The sequence below is a fragment of the Monodon monoceros genome, unplaced genomic scaffold (genome assembly GCF_005190385.1).
Source record: "Monodon monoceros isolate NGI ecotype Baffin Bay Population unplaced genomic scaffold, NGI_Narwhal_1 Super_Scaffold_11, whole genome shotgun sequence".
NCBI classification, from domain to species: Eukaryota; Metazoa; Chordata; class Mammalia; order Artiodactyla; family Monodontidae; genus Monodon; species Monodon monoceros.
This window is the reverse complement of record NW_021703767.1, coordinates 68,046,464-68,068,511: the sequence shown is the minus strand read 5'-3', so window position 1 is coordinate 68,068,511 and position 22,048 is coordinate 68,046,464. Positions and strand designations below refer to the sequence as shown.

At 39.9% G+C, this 22,048-nt stretch overlaps 2 protein-coding genes across 4 annotated transcripts in view; one reads left to right on the top strand and one right to left on the bottom strand.

Annotated features, from left to right (window-relative positions):
* The window catches only part of HSPBAP1 (HSPB1 associated protein 1), a 55,248-nt gene extending 42,276 nt beyond the window's left edge, over positions 1-12,972 (top strand). The window contains exons 7-8 of one of the 2 annotated variants that reach the window (XM_029213945.1): positions 7,230-7,340; positions 7,468-12,972. In XM_029213945.1, the coding sequence (XP_029069778.1) occupies positions 7,230-7,340; positions 7,468-8,007 (651 nt within the window). In that variant the 3' untranslated portion in view covers positions 8,008-12,972. The remainder of the gene's footprint in view (positions 1-7,229; positions 7,341-7,467) is intronic. The other variant, XM_029213944.1, reaches the window with a different exon arrangement.
* Positions 12,973-13,159: 187 nt separating this feature from the next.
* PARP14 (poly(ADP-ribose) polymerase family member 14) overlaps positions 13,160-22,048 on the bottom strand; it is a 46,166-nt gene continuing 37,277 nt past the window's right edge. For both annotated transcript variants that reach the window (XM_029213942.1, XM_029213943.1), the window contains 4 exons: positions 21,343-21,942; positions 19,711-19,844; positions 14,299-14,473; positions 13,160-13,634 (listed from right to left, as the gene is read on the bottom strand). In XM_029213942.1, coding sequence (XP_029069775.1) covers positions 13,345-13,634; positions 14,299-14,473; positions 19,711-19,844; positions 21,343-21,942 — 1,199 coding nt within the window. In that variant the 3' untranslated portion in view covers positions 13,160-13,344. The remainder of the gene's footprint in view (positions 13,635-14,298; positions 14,474-19,710; positions 19,845-21,342; positions 21,943-22,048) is intronic.

Below are 22,048 nucleotides of genomic sequence, written 5' to 3'. Positions count from 1 at the left end.
GCTTAATTTGCTATACCTCAACTTATCTTCAAGTGTTAATTAAAATTATCCACAGAAAACTGAATCAAAATTAAAATTAAACACATATATAGAGAAGCAAGAAGAGCTACAGTCCTGCAGCCCGTGGAATGAAAACAACATTCACAGAAAGACAAAATGAAAAGGCAGAGGGCTATGTACCAGATGAAGGAACAAGATAAAACCCCAGAAAAACAACTAAGTGAAGTGGAGATAGGCAACCTTCCAGAAAAAGAATTCAGAATAATGATAGTGAAGATGATCCAGCACCTTAGAAAAAGAATGGAGGCAAAGATTGAGACAATGCAAGAAATGTTTAACAAAGACCTAGAAGAATTAAAGAACAAAAAAACAGAGATGAACAATACAATAACTGAAATGAAAAATACACTAGAAGGAATCAATAGCAGAATAGCTGAGGCAGAAGAACGGATAAGTGACCTGGAAGACAGAATGGTGGAATTCACAGCGGGGAACAGAATAAAGAAAAAAGAATGAAAAGAAATGATGACAGCCTAAGAGACCTCTGGGACAACATTAAACGCAACAACATTCGCATTATAGGGGTCCCAGAAGGCGAAGAGAGAGAGAAAGGACCCGAGAAAATATTTGAAGAGGTTATAGTCAAAAACTTCCCTAACATGGGAAAGGAAATAGCCACCCAAATCCAGGAAGTGCAGAGAGTCCCAAGCAGGATAAACCAAAGGAGAAACACATAGTAATCAAATTGGCAAAAATTAAAGACAAAGAAAAATTACTGAAAGCAGCAAGGGAAAATTGACAAATAACATACAAGGGAACTCCCATAAGGTTAACAGCTGATTTCTCAGCAGAAACTTTACAAGCCAGAAGGGAGTGGCATAATATATTTAAAGTGATGAAAGGAAAGAAGCTACAACCATATTGTAGATTATTCTACCCAGCAAGGATCTCATTCAGAGATCCTTGGAGAAGGCAAAAGCTTTGCAGACAAGCAAAAGCTAAGAGAATTCAGCACCACCAAACCAGCTCTACAACAAATGCTAAAGGAACTTCTCTAAGTGGGAAACACAAGAGAAGAAAAGAACCTATAAAAACAAACCCAAAACAATTAAGAAAATGGTAATAGGAACATACATATTGATAACTACCTTAAACGTGAATGGATTAAATGCTCCAACCAAAAGACACAGGCTGGCTGAATGGATACAAAAGCAAGACCCGTGTATATGCTGTCTACAAGAGACCCACTTCAGATATAGGGACACATACAGACTGAAAGTGAGGGGATGGAAAAAGATATTCCATTCGAATGGAAATCAAAACAAAGCTTGAGTAGCAATATTCATATCAGATAAAATAGACTTTAAAATAAAGAATGTTACAAGAGACAAGGAAGGACACTCCATAATGATCAAGGGGTCAATCCAAGAAGACATAACAATTATATATGCACCCAACGTAGGAGCACCTCAATACATAGGGCAAATGCTAACAGCTATAAAAGAGGAAATCGACAGTAACACAATAATAGTGGAGGACTTTAACACCTCACTTACACCAATGGACAGATCATCCAGACAGAAAATTAATAAGGAAACAAAAGCTTTAAATGACACAATAGACCAGATAGATTTAATTGATATTTATAGGACATTCCATCCGAAAACAGCAGATTACACTTTCTTCTCAAGTGCACACGGAACATTCTCCAAGATAGATCACATCTTGGGTCACAAATCAAGCCTCAGTAAATTTAAGAAAATTGAAATCATATCAAGCATCTTTTCTGATCACAGCGCTATGAGATTAGAAATAAATTACGGGAAAAATACGTAAAAAACACAAACACATGGAGGCTAAACAATACATTACTAAATAACCAAGAGATCACTGAAGAAATCAGAAAATACCTAGAGACAAATGACAATGAAAACACGACAGTCCAAAACATATGGGATGCAGCAAAAGCAGTTCTAAGAGGGAAGTTTATAGCAATACAATCCTACCTCAAGAAGCAAGAAAAATCTCAAACAATCTAACCTTACACCTTAAAGAACTAGAGAAAGAACTACAAACAAAACCCAAAGTTAGTACAAGGGAAGAAATCGTAAAGATCAGAGCAGAAATAAATGAAATAGAAACAAAGAAAACAATAGCAAAGATCAATAAAACTAAAAGCTGGTACTTTGAGAAGAAAAACAAAATTGACAAACCTTTAGCCAGACTCATCAAGAAAAAGAAGGAGAGGACTCAAATCAATAAAATTAGAAATGAAAAAGGGGAAGTTACAACGGACACCGTAGAAATACAGAGCATCCTAAGAGACTACTACAGGCAACTCTATGCCAATAATATGGACAACCTGGAAGAAATGGACAAATTCGTAGAAAGGTGTAACCTTCCAAGAGTGAACCAGGAAGAAATAGAAACTATGAACAGACCAATCACAAGTAATGAAATTGCAACTGTGATTGAAAATCTTCCAACAAACAAAAGTCCAGGACCAGATGGCTTCACAGGTGAATTCTATCAAACATTTAGAGAAGAGCTAACACCCATCCTTCTCAAACTCTTCCAAAAAATTGCAGAGGAAGGAACATTCCCAAACTCATTCTATGAGGCCACCATCACCCCGATACCAAAACCAGACAAAGATACTACAAAAAAAGAATATTACAGGGCTTCCCTAGTGGCGCAGTGGTTGAGAGTCGGCCTGCCGATGAAGGGGACACGGGTTCGTGCCCCGGTCCGGGAAGATACCACATGCCGCAGAGCGGCTAGGCCCGTGAGCCATGGCCCCTGAGCCTGCGTGTCTGGAGCCTGTGCTCCGCAACGGGAGAGGCCACAACGGTGAGAGGCCCGCGTACCGCAAAAAAAAAAAAGAAAAAATTTGTATGGAGACACAAAAGACCCCAAATAGCCAAAGCAGTCTTGAGGGAAAGATACGGAGCTGGAGGAATCAGACTCCCTGACTTCAGACTATACTACAAAGCTACAGTAATCAAGAAAATATGGTACTGGCACAAAAACAGAAATATAGATCAATGGAACAGGATAGAAAGCCCAGAGATAAACCCACTTATCTATGGTCAACTAATCTATGAGAAAGGAGGCAAGGATATACAATGGAGAAAAGACAGTCTCTTCAATAAGTGGTGCTGGGAAAACTGGACAGCTACATGTAAAAGAATGAAATTAGAATACTAACACCATACACAGAAATAAACTCCAAATGGATTAAAGACCTAATTTAAGACCAGATACTATAAAACTCTTAGAGGAGAACATAGGCAGAACACTCTTTGACATAAATCACAGCAAGATCTTTTTTGACCCACCTCCTAGAGTAATGGAAATAAAAACAAAAATAAACAAATGGGAACTAATGAAACTTAAAAGCTTTGCACAGCAAAGGAAACTATAAACAATACAAAAAGACAACCCTTAGAATGGGAGCAAATATTTGCAAACGAATCAACAGACAAAGGATTAATCTTCAAAATATATAACAGCTCATGCAGCTCAATGGTAAATAAACAAACAACCCAATCAAAAAATGGGCAGAAGACCTAAATAGACTTTTCTCCAAAGAAGACGTACAGATGGCCAAGAGGCATATGAAAAGCTGCTCGACATTACTAATTATTAGAGAAATGCAAATCAAAACTACAATGAGGTATCACCTCACACCGGTTAGAATGGGCATCATCAGAAAATCTACAAACAACAAATGCTGGAGAGGGTGTGGAGAAAAGGGAACCCTCTTGCACTGTTGGTGGGAATGTAAATTGATACAGCCACTATGGAGAACTACCATATGACCCAGCAATCCCACTACAGGGCATATACCCAGAGAAAAACATAGTTCAAAAAGACATATGCACCCCAATGTTCATTGCAGCACTATTTACAATAGCCAGATCATGGAAGCAACCTAAATGCCCATCAACTGACAAATGGATAAAGAAGATGCGGTACATATATACAATAGAATATTACTCAGCCATAAAACGGAATGAAATTGGGTCACTTGTAGAGACGTGGATGGACCTAGAGACTGTCATACAGAGTGAAGTAAGTCAGAAAGAGAAAAACAAATATTGTATATTAATGCATATATGTGAAATCTAGAAACATGGTACAGATGAACCGGTTTGCAAGGCAGAAATAGAGACACAGATATAGAGAACAAACGTATGGACACCAAGGGGGGAAAGCAGGCGGGTGGGGAGTGGGGGGATGAATTGGGAGATTGGGATTGACATATATACACTAATATGTTTCAGATAGATAACTAATAAGAAACTGCTGTATAAAATAAACCTTTAAAAATACTATACATGAAAAAAAAGAAAGAAAGAAATTCTGCTTGCAGCACGCTGTATTGGAATCAGAGCAAATATCAAGGTAGAATGCATGGAGTTCACTTCCACTCCCAGGAGTTCACTTCCACTCCCAGTGCCAAAGTCACGTCTACAATAGCCTTACAGATGCTTTGCCTCCCAAGATAGCTCATTCCATCGTGGAGCTGTCACCTGCCTGCTTGTAACCATACCCATTACTTCTAAAACTATACAGAATTTTTTTTTTTCTGTTTTAACTATTTGAAGGGGACACTTTTTATGGCTGGCGTCTTCCATTCAGCATAATGTTTTCAAGAATCATCCATGTAGTAGCATGTATCAGTACTTCATTCCTTTTTTTTATGGCTAAAAAATTTTTTATTGTACAGATATACCACATTTTGTTTATCCACTAATCAAGTGATGGACGTTTGGGTTGTGTCTACTTTTGGTTATTATGAATAACGCTACTGTTAATATTCGTGTACAAGTTTTTGTGTGGATGTATGCTTTCATTTCTCTTGGTATGTACCTAGGAGGGGAGTTGCTGGGTCATATGGTACATCAGCCAAGGCAGGCCAGCAGGCTGGGAATTCAGACAAGAGTTAAAGTTGCTGTCTGGAGTCCAAAATCTGTAGAACAGGCTGGCAGGCTGGAAACTCACTCAGGATTTCTGTTGCAATCTTGAGGCAGAATCTCGTCTCCAGAAAACCTTAAATTTTACTCCTGTGGCCTTCAACTGATTGGATGAGGTCCACCCACGTTATTGAGGATAATCTCCTTTTACCTAAAGTCAGCTGATTATAAATGTTAATCGCATCTACGGAACACCTTCACGGCGACATCTAGACTAGTGTTTGACTAGACAGTTGGTCACCATAGCCTAGCCAAGCTGACTTATAAAATTAACCGTCTGGTAACTCAACATTTAACCTTTGGGGAATTGCCAGGCTGTTTTTCAAAGCAGCTGCACTGTTTACATTCCCACCAGCAATTTGTGAAGATTCTGATTTCTTCATATCCTCGCCAACGCTTGTCGTTACCTGGCTTATTATAGCCTTCCTAGTGTGAAGTGGTATCTCATCCTGGGGATTTGCCTTTGTTTTATTAATTTAGTATTATGTTTCTAAGATTCATTCACGTAGCTGGTCATTCATTTTCACCATGATATAATATCCTCTTGTGTTAATGTACTACAATTTGATTCACTTTTCTGTTGATGGATAATTGGGTTGTTTCCAATTTCTTTTGCTTTTATAAATAGAATATTCTTGTACACATGTGCAAGAGTTTCTCTAGAGAATATGTATATATGTATATATCTAGGAGTGGAGTTGCTGGTCTATAGGGTACACAATACTCAAGTTTATAAAATAATGCCTACATGTTTTTCCACCATCAGCAAGATTTCTGTCAAGCACATTTCTCCACCGTTTGGAATTATCAGACCCTCTTTTGCCAGTTTCATGGGTTTCTTGATTTGCATTTCCCTGATTATGAATGAAGCTGAGCCTATTTTCTTGTGTTTTTAACCTTATAATTGTTCTTTTTTTGACATGTTTGTCTTCATGTCTTTTGCCCATTTAAAAAACATCAGGTCATTTGTCTTATTGATGTGTGCAGATTCTTTATATATTCTGCATATTCATCTCCTATCACTTATATATGTTACAGACATCTGGCTTGTCTTTTCCTTTATGGTATCTTTTGATGAACGAAACTATTGATTTTAATGTAATTTATCACTAGGAATTCCCTGGCAGTCCAGTGGTTAGGACTCTTTGCTTTCATTGCCGAGGGCCTGGGTTCAATCCCTGGTTGGGGAACTGATATCCCACAAGCCACACAGCGTGGCCAAAAAAAAAAAAAAGATTGCCAAAAAAAGAAAAATTTTTTTTTTTTTTTTTTTTTTGCGGTACGCGGGCCTCTCACTGTTGTGGCCTCTCCCATCGCAGAGCACAGGCTCTGGATGCGCAGGCTCAGTGGCCATGGCTCACGGGCCCAGCCGCTCCGCAGCATGTGGGATCCTCCCGGACCGGGGCATGAACCCGTGTCCCCTGCATCAGCAGGCAGACGCTCAACCACTGCACCACCAGGGAAGCCCCAAAATTTTACATATATATATAATGTAATTTATCATTAATACCATAGTTTATACTTATTGTCTCTTTTAAAAGACCTTTTTAGATATTTAGTCATCTCATTATTGTGGCCAAGAATGTTTATTATAATTATTTCCTGTTCCTCAAGAAATTAGCTTATCAAAATGATCCTCTATAGCAGGGGTCCCCAACCCCCGGGCCGCGGACCGATACTGGTCCACGGCCTATTAGCAACCAGGCCGCACAGCAGAAGGTGAGCAGCGGGCAAGCGAGCAAAACTTCATCTGCCGCTCCCCATTGATCCCCATCGCTCGCATTACCGCCCGAACCATTGCTCATGTTACTGCCTGAACCAATCCACCCCCCACATCCCGTGGAAAAACTGTCTTCCGTGAAACCGGTCCTTGTGCCAAAAAGGTTGGGGACCACTGCTCTACAAGGGATTATTCCTTTGTCTGTAATACTCTTTTTTTTTTTTAACTTTAAACATGTCAGAGAATGGAAAATATTGGGGAAAAAACCACAAGGTGGTTCATACTTAAGGTCTATGTCTTATAGACAGCATACACACTTAAATTTGGTTGGTGAAATATTCTGAAACTCTTCTAGGTGGCAGAGGGGAGTGAATACATAAAAATTGTGGCCTGCCAACAACATATTCCTTCAGTAACAAATCTTACGTTAATGAGAGAACGGAACACACAATTAAGAGACTCTACTCTGTTTTAAGCAATGAGACACAGAGACAAATGAAGAAATGTGTCTTTTTTTAACCTTGATTTAGGAAGAGGACCACCAAGCCCGGGTAGAAGAGGCAATCACCCGCATGCTTGTGTGTGCCCTGAAAACTGCAGAGAATCCACATGATACGAGAGCTTGGTTAAACCCAACTGAGGTAGGTCCCTTCTGGTTTTCATCATGGCAGTTAGTATCCTGTGATAAACCAATCCCGGCTGGAACATTTGTTTTCCGATTTATGTAAGTGCCTATAACCATTTTAAAGAGTCTTTCTTTTTCCTTAGGTTGAGGAAACATCCCATGAAGTCAATTGTCGCTACTTAAATGGAGCCGTTTCTGCCTTTTTTGATCATTATGGAACATCTAAGGTAGTAGAAACCCAAGCGCTGAGCACAGACGGAGAGTACGTGATAAAGGAAGAATTAAATGTGCACAGCCACGTGGAGGTAGAACAAACTAGTAGCCACAACTTAACCTTGGGAACAGTAAAACAGGAGGCAGCAAGTCCCTTTGGTCCTGATCTGGTTCCTGTGATACCAGGTTCCCAAGAACCACCCTCAGAAAGAGGAGGCATGTTTGCAAGTGATGGTGAAGACTTTGTTGGCAAAAATGGAAAACGCTTTAGAAAATTGCATTATACCAAGAGACAACGAATGATGAGTGAAAGTGAGAATGCAGTTGTGGAACAAATTGCTTCAAATAGTACTGTGGCCCCTTCCCAAACATTCATTTCTACAGATGACTTGCTGGATTGCTTGGTGAATCCACAGGTAACCAGGATAGTGGCACAACTTTTGATTCAAGGAAAAAGTTTGCGACTCTAATAGAAAATAACTTTTTCAGTAATACTTTAAGAATATTTTTTAAATAATATAGTTTTAAAATAAAAGATGAAATGGCAAAAGGGCAATTTGCATATGCTTATAAATGTCCTGTTCTCACCTAATTAACATTTTAGTCTCTTGCCACCTCCTTGCATACACATTGCTCTTTGGACAACCTGGCTCTTTGTTATTGGTAGGCCTCTTTCTTCAGTGCCTTTGCCTTTCCTTTCCTATCTCATCAGCGTATCTCAAATGTAAGCCCCTAGTGTTCTCACCAAGAAATAGTCTCTCCATCAGCAGGGGTCACCTGCTGCTTGTTTTTGTAAATAAGGTTGTATTGGAACACAGCCATGCCATTCATTTACATATTGTCTGTGGTGGCTTTAGGGTTACGGTGGCAGAGCTGAGTGGTGACAGAGGCAGTATGGCTCGAAAAGCTGAAAATATTTTAAAAGTTTGCTAACTCCTGATCTAATGCATCCATTGGGTGAATTGTAGCTTTTTGGGAGGTAGGGGTGCGGTGGTTAATTTCAGTAGATATCATGGATTCTTTGTCATAAGATGGTGTGGGAAGATTTATGATTGTTTTTAAGTTCTTGATCTCTTAATTCAAATGCAGGTTGAAGTCTAGCCTTGATCTGAAGTGATCACATTTCTCAAATCCGTAGAATTCTCACTGGTTAACCCCTGTAATCCAGAGCAGAATACCAATCAGGAGAAAAGTAGGTGGGGGCCCAATAAGAGGCCTCCTTGTGTAAGGAACTGGGACATCTAGGAACACCAGCCCTGGAATAAAAAGGACCAAATGCTACTGACTCCTGAAACTAACTAAAAGCTTGGCTTAGTGAACTTGATCCCACTCTCATTACATTTTCAATATGTGGGGTAATTATTATCATTACCGTCTAAGTAAGAATTTAAAAATTATAAAAACATATTGAACTCAGTAACCATTCAAAACAGAAAAGATACACAAAGTCACCTTTTAAGAAGAATTGACTACTGGCCCCATCCTTCTCAGGTCAAACTGATGGTATCAGTAAATCCCAAGAGAGTACGTACTTTCTGGGAGAAAGGAGGAAGGGAGATGAACATGCCCAGGAAAAGAAGGATCTGAAAAAAGACCCTTCTGTAGCACTTACCACCATCTGACTACTATATATTTGCCTATTTATTTGATTACTATCTCCAACGAGAATGTCACTGCCTGAAGGTTTGGACTTTGTTTTGATGATTGTATATTTGCAGAGTCTTGATCAGTGCCCAGCACATGGTAGGTGCTGCTTAAATATTTGAGTGGATTTTTTAAAAAGGAGACCTTGTTGGCCGATACTCCTTCAGAAACACTGGGGCAGAGGATGTTGTGGCTAAAGGTGAGATGTCTGTTACCTGTAGTAGGTATATCCCTATCGCAGAAATAGACATTTGTCTTCAGCTATATATTTTTTTTTACACCTGCCCTCACTGAGAGCTCCCCCATACCCTCCTTTACACAGAATTCCCTCCCCCGCTCCCTCCCCCAGGGTTCCCTCACCGGCTCCCTCCCAGATATTTTATTATATTTGCTACTACTTGGACCAGTGTTTTTCAAGTTGTAGATTGTGACCCATTAACAAGTCATAAAATCAATTTAGTGGGTGAGACCAGCATTTTTTTTTTAATGTAGCAGGATATGTAATTTCAGTTAATTCAATAGTAAATATAAGTATTATTTTGTGAAACTGTCCAGGAAAAATTGTTTTCAGAGTAAATATACTTCATAAATCTTTTCAGTTATATCTGTGTGTATACTGGGCCTGATATAAAATGTATTTCTTAGTGTACGTTAGGGTCAGAAAGGTTTGAAAGCTGTTCTGAGGGCAAAGTATTGATTTCAGTTAGAGGTAATAGTTTCTGGCATGCAGAGACCTGGGTAGAGAGTTAAGACATTGATATGAATGCATTCGAAATGTAAATGGGTGTTGGGAGATAATTTCCTAATTTTGTAGAGATAGAGATTATGACACGGCAAGAGATCCTGGCTATCTGCAACTGGGGAGTGTGGGAAGGAGAAAAGACAGTCAAAGGGAGAGATGGTCAGCCACCAAGTAGGGTCCCATTTCATCCTGCATTTCTCAGAAGAGCCTGCCCGAATGAGTGAACTCAATTACTAAATATTAATACTTTGACCCTCCAGGGGTTAGAGGGATTGAAGTGTTACACCTAAAGTTACAGTATCCACGTGTAAGCAGGGTGATCTATCCGGAAGGCAAAGTAGCTAGGGCCCCTGAGCTTTTAGGGTCTACAGAAATGTTTTAGTTTCTTTAAAAATAAAAAAAAAGAATATAATCTAGTTTCGATTACCTTCATGTTTATACCAATGCAGTAGCGAAGTATCATGTTTAATACTTTTCATGGAGTAAGGGGCCTACAAAGGCAAAATTGCCTGGGGCCCATGAAAGTCCTAAGCAGCTCTGGGTATCAGGGATATCAGAATCATTTGAGGGGCTTGCTGAAGATGCAGATCTGGGTACCACTCTAGAGCTACAGAATTTGCCTCCTTTGGGATGGGCCAGATTTTGCAGTCTCAGCAAGCACCTGAAGTGCTTCAAATAGCAAAGAAGTTTAAGAATCTCTGGCCCTGGAGTAGACCACCAAGACCTAACACAGGCTCAAAGTGGGCGTGTTTTAGCAGGGGCTACTTCTTGGGGTCAATCCGCCCTTCAGATTTACTGAACTAAAGCTGTACTGTGCCCTTCCTGTAATTTTCAGCTGAATGCTATTGATACTGTGAGGATCCCTTGATGCTGTCATGTTTCATTGTGGTCTTTTATCAGCAGTGGCCTGTGTTTATCATCAAGCTCTCCTGTATTTGCCCTAAAGGATAAAGATGTTTAACCACCAAATAACATTTTCCAAGCATTTTATTCAAAAAGGAGGAAATATTTATTTTAAAAAGTTTTTATTGAAGTATAGTTGATGTATATTATGTGTTGCATGTGTGTACAACAACACAGTGATTCACAATTTGTAAAGGTTGTACTCCATTTACAGTTATTATAAAATACTGGCCATGTTCCCTGTGTTGTATGACATATTTCTTTAGACTGAGGGTAACTATAACATTTACAGACTGAATCATCATACTTGGTGCAATACACCCTGATATTCAGCCTTGCCTAAGTTAACCAAACCACTGGAGAACAAGAACAAATTAGAGAGCACGTCTCTCCTTTTTTATTTCTTACATTCATTGTCAAGCCCAAGTTCAGATGCCAGTGGCTGGGAAGCTACTCCTAAGCAATAAGAAGTCTTTGCCAATCCCCTTAAAAAACAGCAACAGCAAGAAAAATGTCAGGACGTCTGTGTTTAATGAAGCAGCAGCTATGGCCCCCTCAACCTCCTTTTCTTGAAGTGCAGGCATTGCTCCCTGGGGCCAAGAAAGGGTGCCTTTATCCTCCTGGTGACCCCTAGCATCCAAGTTCATCATCTGTCCTGGCTCCCCATGGGCATAGCTCTGGCCTCTTGGCCTATAGAGCTTCAAATGAAGAGACTCTACAATGAAAGCCAAAGCCAGAAGGGACAAGGCCAAGGAAATATGAGGATAATTCACAGATTGTCTGAGATATTCCTGAATCAGTAACATTAATCTAGAAGCCATGTTCTATAGTGGGAAGAGCAAGGGGCTTGATGACACAGAGACCCAGATTCAGTTGCTGGCTCTGAGGCCTGTTACCCAGGTGACTTAAGGCAAGGAAGCTTCTTGTGTTCTGAGCATCAGTTTCCTCGGCTTTAAAATGGGGGTACAATTCTTACCTCACAAGAGTGTTTGGGGGAAGAAAATAAATACTGTTATGTGAAAGCACCTCTTATAGTACCTGGTTAATGTAGGCACTCAATAAACAGTTTTAGAGTCTGAAATTTACCTGAGGAAGTTAAAAAAGAAACTTTCCATTACTATCCTATAGCTACTGAGTTAGCAAATTAGTAATATGACTGCTTAAGTCCTTTGGTTTATTTATGCACAAGGCTTTAAAATCATCAAAAGCTAGGCTGCCAAGGAAAATGTGCTATTTAATACCCTCAGATTCATTTAATCTTAACATAGTAGAAGGGGTTCATACTGAAAATATAGCAGGCATTATCCCTTTTTTCCACTGGGCAGAACTAAGACCATGAATAAAAGTTATAAAAAGGCAGATTTGGGTTCAACTTTAGAAAGGACCAATCGGAAACAGGGCTGCTGCACTGCACAACTCCATGGGATACAGCTCACCTAGTCCCCAAGCTAGACCACAGCCCCCTGGACTGTGCAGGACATGGCTGCACTGCAGTCCCAGAGCCCTGACCAGAGCTGTCCCACATGTCCATAGGCTGCTTTGTGAAAAAGCTCCCTGCCATGGAATCTCATCGATTTGAGGCAAAGTGACAATAAGTCAAGGGTGTTGAAGAGATGGTTCCCACTTTGGTTAGGAGTCTGACAGGGCTTCTTCATTCTTAAGTGGTTTATGAAACACTTATGCAGCATCTGTTGTACATCAGGCACAGACCTCAGCCCAGGGATAAGGAAAATTAGACACCATCCCGCAGCCCCACCCACTTAGTAATACTGTGCTCCCCACAGCAGTATGGAGTCCTGACATGATACCAGCTGTCTCTCAGTGGCAGCTGAAGTTATATCACTGTGTCCTCTGCCTTTAAGATTAATGTTATTCTTATATGTGGAATCTAGAAAAATGGTACAGATGAACCTATTTTCAGGGCAGGAATAGAGATGAAGACGTAAAGAACGGACGTGTGGACGTGGAGGGGGAAGTGGGGGTGGGATGAACTGGGAGATTGGGATTGACATGTATACATTACCAGTGTAAAATAGATGGCTAGTGGGTACCTGCTGTATAGCACAGGGAGCTCAGCTCAGTGCTCTGTGGTGACCTAGATGGGTGGGATGGCGGGAGGGGGGGGGAGATCCAAGAGGGAGGGGATATATGTATACACATAGCTGATTCACTTGGTTGTACAGCAGAAACGAACACGACATTGTAAAGCAACTATACCCCAATTAAAAAAAAAAGATTAATGTTATACTCTCCTTCCTGGAAATAAACACCTGTACGTCTACAGATGTGACATCCATGGTGAGGACACACAGTTGTAACTCTAAGTTATCCAATTAAATTCTCAAATTCTCAAGATAGGTTCATTCCAGTTTTGAAAGAGAAGCTGGAGAATGTCTGATTTCAGTGACAAGGGTCCTCTGATCTTAGAAAAAGCTGTTAAGAGAAAGAAAACCTACAGCTTGCTTTACAGTTAGCTATGTATAGATGAATAATATCTTCTGCAAAGGATACCAAAATGTTAACATCTAAAAGTAATGAGGTACTCTGGGTAAGCCTGGTAGTCATAAAATACCACAAATAAATTTGGATTTTGCACACAATCTGTGACAGTGTCATATGAGTCAGTAGGATTTTGGGGGTCCTTTAGAGGAGGCACAATTAATGACTTGTTTCCAACTGTGTAGGATCCAGTGAGTACTCGCACATAATACATATGCTTCTTCCCATTTGCGTCCGGTCTGGAGTATGTATCACTGGCAGAATAATGGGCACTGACAGCGAAATAGGTTCCCTTTCCATATGCCGTAGCTGTGAAGAGAAAAACAAAACATCTTTAAGGATTTCAATTTAGTCTGTAATTTGACATGTTGACCCAATATGTCAAATAATGTTAAAATAATGTTCAGTTCTCTCTAAAGCTACTTTTAATTTTTTTTGTGTGTTTTTTCTTTTTTTTTTTTTTTTGGTTATGTTGGGTCTTCGTTGCTGCGTGCAGGCTTTCTCTAGTTGAGGCGAGTGGGGGCTACTCTTCGTTGTGGTGCGCGGGCTTCTCATTGCAGTGGCTTCTCTTGTTGCGGAGCATGGGCTCTAGGCACACAGGCTTCAGTAGTTGTGGCACGTGGGCTCTAGAGCGCAGGCTCAGTAGTTGTGGCGCACGGGCTTAGTTGCTCTGTGGCATGTGGGATCTTCCTGGACCAGGGCTCGAACCCGTGTCCCCTGCATTGGCAGGCGGATTCTTAACCACTGTGCCACCAGGGAAGTCCCTGGTTTTTTATTCTTAAAAATCATTCCCCCGCCCTGGAGGGCCAGTCAGTCCCTTCGGGATGAAATACAGTGAGTCTAACCTAAAACTTTGGCTGTAACATGGCCCCCAACAATGAGAGAACACAACACCATCCATACTGTCCCCAGCCAGCTTGGGTTCTCATGGCTGACACCTCATTTGAAGCAGCCAGATTACTTGCGTCCTTACCATTCTTTCCAGCATAACTGCGGTTAAAGCCTTTTCCGTTCACAAGTGTCACTGAGTCGGCATCTGTCCCATGGAAGAGCAGCTTCTCATTTATTAACTGGCCATTTTTGGCGTCCATGTTGTTTTTCTTTGTCTGGTAGTGTTTCCAGAGCTCTGGATTCTGGATCCTCTCAATCTGCAAATCAATAAGGAAAAATTTGCGTCAGTGCCAAGGGCCCTTGGCAAGATACAACAGATGAAACACGACCATTATTTCTCATAAGTATATACAAATTACAATAAACAGCAAATTCAATGCCAGATGGCAAATTTCTACATTCAGAAGTCTTTTTAGATCCAGAGTTTCACAGAAACAGGCCTTGGTAAGAACGTTAATTTAATTTTAAACATCTTTTATGTACCACATGAGAGCAGACAATGTTTAGGATCTTAAGTCCTCATTATTTGAACTTGGCTGACCAAAGCCTCTTCAACTCCTAACTGCTCCTGTTGCCATCTACCTCACTATGTCACTTTGTCTCTCTCCTCCAGTGAGAGTATTCTAATAGTGGGAGAAGCACTAGTGTCTAGGCAAGAAGGAAATTAATTAGTGAAAATAAATCTCTGGTCCAGTTGGAAGAGTGGGGCATGAATCCTGGTGGGAGGGGATCTGGTTATAGACCAAAGTGGCCATGCTCTGACCATACTCTTTGGCCTCCAGGGCTGTGGTGGAAACTCCTTGGGTCTTGGATTGCAGATCAGTTTTTACACTCCCCTAATCACCAGGTGGTGGCAGTTTCATAAGGTTGACTTGGGAAAGAGTGAAGGGTGGGTAAGGGAGGCAAGGACCCTCATGGACAGGCACAAGGTGAAGGTTCCATGTGGTCAGAATCTTCCAGTCCAGGGAACTCTCGAGTCTGACACTATTATTACCTGCCTTTATTGGGTTCTTCTTCTTTTTTTTTTTTTTTCAGTTTTGGGTTTCCCGTTTTTAATTAAGATACAATTAATACAACTTAATACAATTAAGTTTGCAGGCTTCTCTGGTGGCACAGTGTTAAGAATCCACCTGCCAATTCAGGGGATGTGGGTTCGAGCCCTGGTCAGGGAAGATCCCACATGCCGCATGCACCACAACTACTGAGCCTGCGCTCTAGAGCCCACGAGCCACAACTACCGAGCCCTTGTGCCACAACTACTGAAGCCGGGGCACCTAGAGCCCGTGCTCCGCAACAGGAGAAGCCACCACAATGAGAAGCCCATGCACCGCAACAAAGAGTAGCCCCCACTTGCCACAACTAGAGAAAGCCCACGTGCAGCAACGAAGACCCAGTGCAGCCAAAAATAAATAAAATTAATTAATTAAAAAAAAAAAGATACAGTTTGCCCTCTAGTTCCAAGTCTCAACATTATCATGTATTTTGTTGATCCAATTTATAATCTTAAATTTTATTTTTCCTTTTACCTACAACTGAGTTTCTAATCTTCAAACTACTTCCAATTTATTTCTATTTACTTTAAATCTTATTTATTTTACTCATTTTTAAAAGCCTTAAAATTTTATTCACACCGAGTTTTGAAACCATTCTTAATTTCTTAGTCCTTTTATTCTTGTTTCTCACCCTTTTTTAGTATATATGCTGAAGTGAGCACAAACCCTTTTAAAATTTAATAACCACACAAAGAAAATTATTTCAAGTAATTTTGAACACAGTAATCTGAGTCTGTATTCCTAGTAGGATAAATTCTAAGCTTTACTTAGTAGGCTTACTTTAGCAGCAGGCTTCTGGCTATGATAGACTACTTGTATCAGACCAAACTTCTTGCCAACAACTACTAGAAGAGCTAGTGGGAAAAAAGTCTGTTTGAAGGCAACAAGGATTTGAGCCAAGTTCCTGGAGAGAAGGGAAGTGCAGAGTGAAACAAAGTCAGAAGATAACAGAGTAACTTCTTCAAAGTGCTTAAAGAAAATGACTACCAATTCAGAATTTTGTACCCAGCAAAAATATCCTTCAAAGAATGAGGGTGAAATAAATTTTCAGACAAACTGAGAGAATTCATCACTACCAGACCTGCACTAGAAGAAATACTAAAGCCAGAGGAAAATGACCCCAGATGAGGCACAGAAATACAAGAAGGACTGAAAAGTAGTGGGATGAAAGGGTAAATATGTATATAAAATTATATACATATTATATACACACACACACACACATATCTGAGTCACTTTGCTGTATACCAGAAACTAACAGTATTGTAAATCAACAATAGTTCAATAAAAGTAAATAAATAAATAAAGCTTCTTTGATGCCTCACCTACAAAATATATTCTTGCAAAAAATATTCATCTGAATTTACCCAAGCCTTTCAACCTAACTCCAAGCTTACCATAAATAAAGCGGATAGAGGAATAAATTAAATGACACCATGGGCAATCAGACAAACCTAGAATCTGTAAGAAAACTGCTTGGATTCTTAAAAAATCTAGGTGAGACAGAGCCAGAATGTGGAACATTCTACAATACAACTAGCTTAAACTCTTCTAAAATTTCAATATCATGAAATACAATGTTTAAAAATGCAGGAGTACTGTTCTATATCAGAAGAGATGAAGGAGACACAATGACAAAATGCAATGTGTGAGTCCAGATTGGGGGCAGGGATTGGGAGGAAGTTATAAGAAAGCTGTTTTGAGCAACGGGTGATTTGAATATTGACCTTCTATTGGATATTATTATAAAGGATAATGATATTTGTGTTATTTAAGAGAATGTTTCTATTCTTAGGATACATATGCTATAATATTTAGGAGTGTCATGATATCTGCAACTTACTTTCAATTGTTTCAGGAAAAACAGAGAGTGAGGGGAAAAAAGCAAATGTTACAAAATTGTTGAATCTAGGTGGAAGTTCATGGGTGTTAAAAAATCTTAGTCACAAGACATGACAGTCATGAAGGATGACAGACCACCCATTTTTCATGTTAGCGCTTTTGCACTACTGGACACCTCCACAGAGGTGCCTTAAGTACAGCCTAGCTCTGCTTTTACTGATGTCATAGACTGGGATTTCACATAAGATTTTATTTGAAAAAAGGGTTCCACTACAAAAGGGTAGTGAAGTCATTTCTCTGGTGAAGGTCTGCCAACACATGGTAAGACTCCAGGGCCCAGTGCAGACATTTCTGGTCAACTGGGTGGTCCTGCTCAATTTGGACTTGACATCTCATCACAGTGTGCCAGTCAGCCACTCCCAGAGGACTGTAATTGGTATCTTTAATGAAACTTATTGTCTCAGAACCAGACCATGAAAGAGCTGCGTACTTGAATTACATTTTCTTGGTACCACATATAATTGTTTTGCTCAACGTACAGGGATCTATCTACTTGGCAAGGTTATTTATTCTTCCAGTTTTATTAAGATATAGTTTACGTTCATATAGCACTGTATAAGTTTAAGATGTACAGCATAGTGGTTTGACTTACATATATCATGAAAAGATCATTGTAAGTCCAGTGAACATCCATCATCTCATATAGATACAAAATTAAAGAAAAGAAATTTTTTCCTTGTGATGAGAACTCCCAGGATCCACTCTCGCAACAACTTTTACACATAATATAGTGTATGAAAGCACTGTTGATTGTATTTATCATGTTGTACATTACATCCCCAGTACTCATTTATCTTATAACTGCAAGTTTGTACCTTTTGCCTACCTTTCATCCAGTTCCCTCTCCCTATACCCCGTCTCTGGTAACGACAAATCTGATCTCTTTTTCTATGAGTTTGTTTATTTTTGAAGTATAACCTACAACACTGCTAGTTCCTGTTACACAGCATAGCGATTCAATACTTCCATATATTTCAAAATGATCACCAAGATAAGCCCAGCCATGATCAGTCACCATACAAAGATATAATTATTGACTATATTACCCACACTGCACATTTCATACCTGTGACTCAGCAATCTCTCTAACCTATTCCCCTCCTTCCTACATTGAGGGATTAAAAACAAATGGTATAAAATTTGATACTGAATTTACTGTGAGGATGATTCTGAAGATATTCTCTAGTACTTATTCACAGGAGAACTCTTTCAGGAGTCAGTCTCAGTATTGTGAAAAACTGTTGAGTCTCCTGATCAAATGCTTTGCTCTTTGATTTATGGACATTATGAATCTTATAGCTGAGTGTTTACTTCTTTACTTTGTCTACTAGGAAGATCAAGGACAAATTTGAGGGCCTCCTCTAGTAACTATCTAGGACGTCATGTTATGTATTTTTGTGAACTAACAATACCTCTGTAATTATCTTAATTTCCCTGCCCTACTTTTCTTTTTGTCCATATTTATGTTATCTGAAGGTATATCTTTGTAGTACGCTTCAAATCTTTTTTGAATTATTATGTAATAATAATAATATATGTATTATTAAGTACATGAATAAACAGAGTGGTGGCAGTACAAATAGGGAATAAGAGAAAATTTGCAAAGAAAGACAATGCAGGCCTTACTGGCAGACTTGTTATTACAGATGAAGGGAAGGTACTCAAGGATCTCTAGCTTTACTCAGAAAGTGATGGAACCAAAGACAGAAAGCAGGAAGGAAGGGGAAATGATGAGATGAGTTAGATTTTAGGGAAATTGATTTAGCAGACAGATATTCAAGTGGAGACTTTTTTAGGCCACTTGGGAACTCAAGTTCTAGAGCTTGAGTCAAAGATCCAGGTCGGTGATGTTGATTTGAGAGCTATCAACACTGAAATAATAGCTGCAGCCAAGAAGAGTAAAAACGTTCCCTGGTGAACTGCAGAGACAGAATACCAAAATATAAATCCTGTGGGTTACCTAGGATTAGGGGTTTAGAGGAAGAACAGATGCCAGTGAAAATGAAAGGAACATTAGTTAAAGAAGGAGAAGAAAGCATCAAAATAATACTGTCCTAGAAGTCAAGGGAGAAAAATAATTTCAAAAAGGAAACTTTCTAAATTAATGTTTAAAAGCAGAAGATGCCAAAATAAGGGAAATGAACAGGGAAAGGACCGCTGGATTATCAAGGAAGCAAGACTGTTGATCTGTGAATAGTGGAGCAGAAGCACATAATCCTGATCTGATTCGCTAGTTATCAACTCCAACTTTGGAGCCATATCTAGGAGTTATTATTAGCTTGCTTCACAAAGTAGACATATATCTTTATTATTCTAATATATTACAATCTAATATGATATTGTAATAACTGACACAAGAATTTCAATGTCTCAGTAATCATAGTGACATGAGTAGAATCTAGAATGTAAAAACTAATTGCCATAATATATTCTAATTCTGGGTAAAAAATGTGATAGGAAGTGAATGAAAATGTATTTATCCAGGACGATGATACCTCTATTTCCACCGTGTAGAAACTCCATGTCAGCGGAAGGCTTACCTTCTCTATGATGAAGTCTGCACAGGTCTCATTAAACTTGCTTGCCACCGTTTTGTATTCTGAATTATCAGGCTGTAGCTCAACCACACAGACTTTCTGCTGCTTCATATCACTCCAGTATAAGGGGATCTCAACTGCAAAGTAGACATTTGAAAACTCCCTCGCACCTAGAAAGGCTCATCCGCATAGTCCACATTCCTGGTATGCTTTGAAAAACTGAGTATCATTTGTGCTCTTGTTTTACAATCTCCTAATTCAAGGTGTTCAAGAAGCCCCTTATCATTCTAGAAGAATGTTTTCAAAATGTGGACCACAGATAACCCGCCTCAGAACCAACTATAACACTTGCTTAAAAAAAAACTCACAGGGCTTCCCTGGTGGCGCAGTGGTTGAGAGTCCGCCTGCCAACGCAGGGGACGCGGGTTCGTGCCCCAGTCCAGGAAGATCCCACATGCCGCGGAGCGGATGGGCCCGTGCGCCATGGCCACTGAGCCTGCGCGTCCGGAGCCTGTGCTCCGCAACGGGGGAGGCCACAGCAGTGAGAGGCCCGTGTACCACAAAAAAAACCACAAAAAACCTCATAGATCTACCGAATCAAAATCTCTGAGGGTGGAACCTGGCTGGGTACCTGCATCTTAACAAGTCTGATCATGCTCAGATTTGAGAACTATTGGTGTAATGTAACTCAGCTGCATATTCTGTTCAGTCTCTAATCTGTCATAATTTAATAATTTTACATATAAATGATTTCCCTACAATGTTTTCAATAAATAGTCATTAATGTTTTGCTTACAAATGCATGGCTTTTTGCCAGAACTCACCACAACCACCAGGCCTTCCACATCTATTCTTTCATTATTCTTCACAGCATCCTTAACGGTTGGGTGGGTGGGAGGTTTTGCTACATGGCAGGTTGTGGTGGCAGCTCTGTCTCCCCGTCTGCTAAACAGAATACTGTATTTGACTTGTCATTTCCCCAGGGTTGCTCAGAGTCTGAGGAATTCGTTCACATTGATCTCTCAATGTACTGAAAGCCAATTCAGTAGTTTTCAGTGGGGGATTTATGTGGTTCAAAGGCAGGAATAGCTGACTACACAAGACAAGCATTCCCTTCTCAGGAATCTTGAAGACTGCTTCCTGATGTGTGTGTCAAAGAATCTTATCCTCGGGGCAGAGGAGCTAGTGACTTCTGGGAGAAGATCCTTCAGGCTCCCCATCCACTCTGGGTCATCAGTCACAGACACAGAGTGCCCACTCTCTGACTAGGCTGTCTTCAGTCTTTTGTTCTAGAAAGGCTTGGGCTTCTTTACAGCCCATGGCTTTCCCTTTCCTGACAGAAGCAGCCATTACCTCCCCAGCAAAACTGGCTCCGGGAAGCTTGTAAACTGTAGAGATGAGAACAAATGCAACATTTGACTATTGTTACCATTAAGATAATAATGATCAGCTGTTCGGTACACCCTGTGCTGTATTTTCGTGGCCAAAGTGTAAGCTCCTTCAGCTGAGACCAAGTTTTCTATTTTCTTCCATAAGGGTACTTGGATTTTATCTACTTGAACAACATTTTGATGTATGTACAACACACATCACAGGCATAAAGTAATAGACAACAAGCATGATAGTTTGATTCACCTTCAGATTTTGTATGGCGCTGAACAGGTAAACTCTTTCCCTTTGCATCTGTAGCAGTGTATGTTTTCAAGTCCACTGTGTAGCTCTGATGATTAATTGTAACATCAATTGTCTTTCTCTTTTGTTTCTTTGCATCCTCCAGTTGCATATTGGTAATTTTGTCAAAACTATGAAAATTTTTATCGTCCTTATATTGCCATTCCACAAAATCACTGGTACGATCTGCCAGGGATTCCTGTTCTTTGGACAATCTAACTCTCTTGATCATGTCCTCAATTGCATTTCTAACCTGTATCACATCTTTGGTAATTCCAGAAACCTCAATCAAAGGTCTTTCACGGTCCAAGGAAATGGAAATATTTAACTTCTTCTGAAGCTCATTCAATTCCCGGTATTCCTTTACATCAAAGTTTTTGATACATTCATCTTCACTGGTGTAGGGACACTGTTCCTTTTGAATGAGATCCTGTATCCAGAAGAGGACGTTTTCTACACTTTTTACATTTTCACCACACACCTGAAATATTGCTGATTCTGTTTTCTTTTCTAAAACCAAAGGAGTCTGTTTTGGGGGAGATTTACTTGAGAAGCCCAAGAATGCTAAAAAAGAAAAGAAAGGAAGATTAGCTCTTTCTTTCCTTCTTCCTTCCTCCCTCCCTCCTTCCTCTCTTCCTCTCTCTCTCTCTTTCTTTCTTTCTTTGTCACC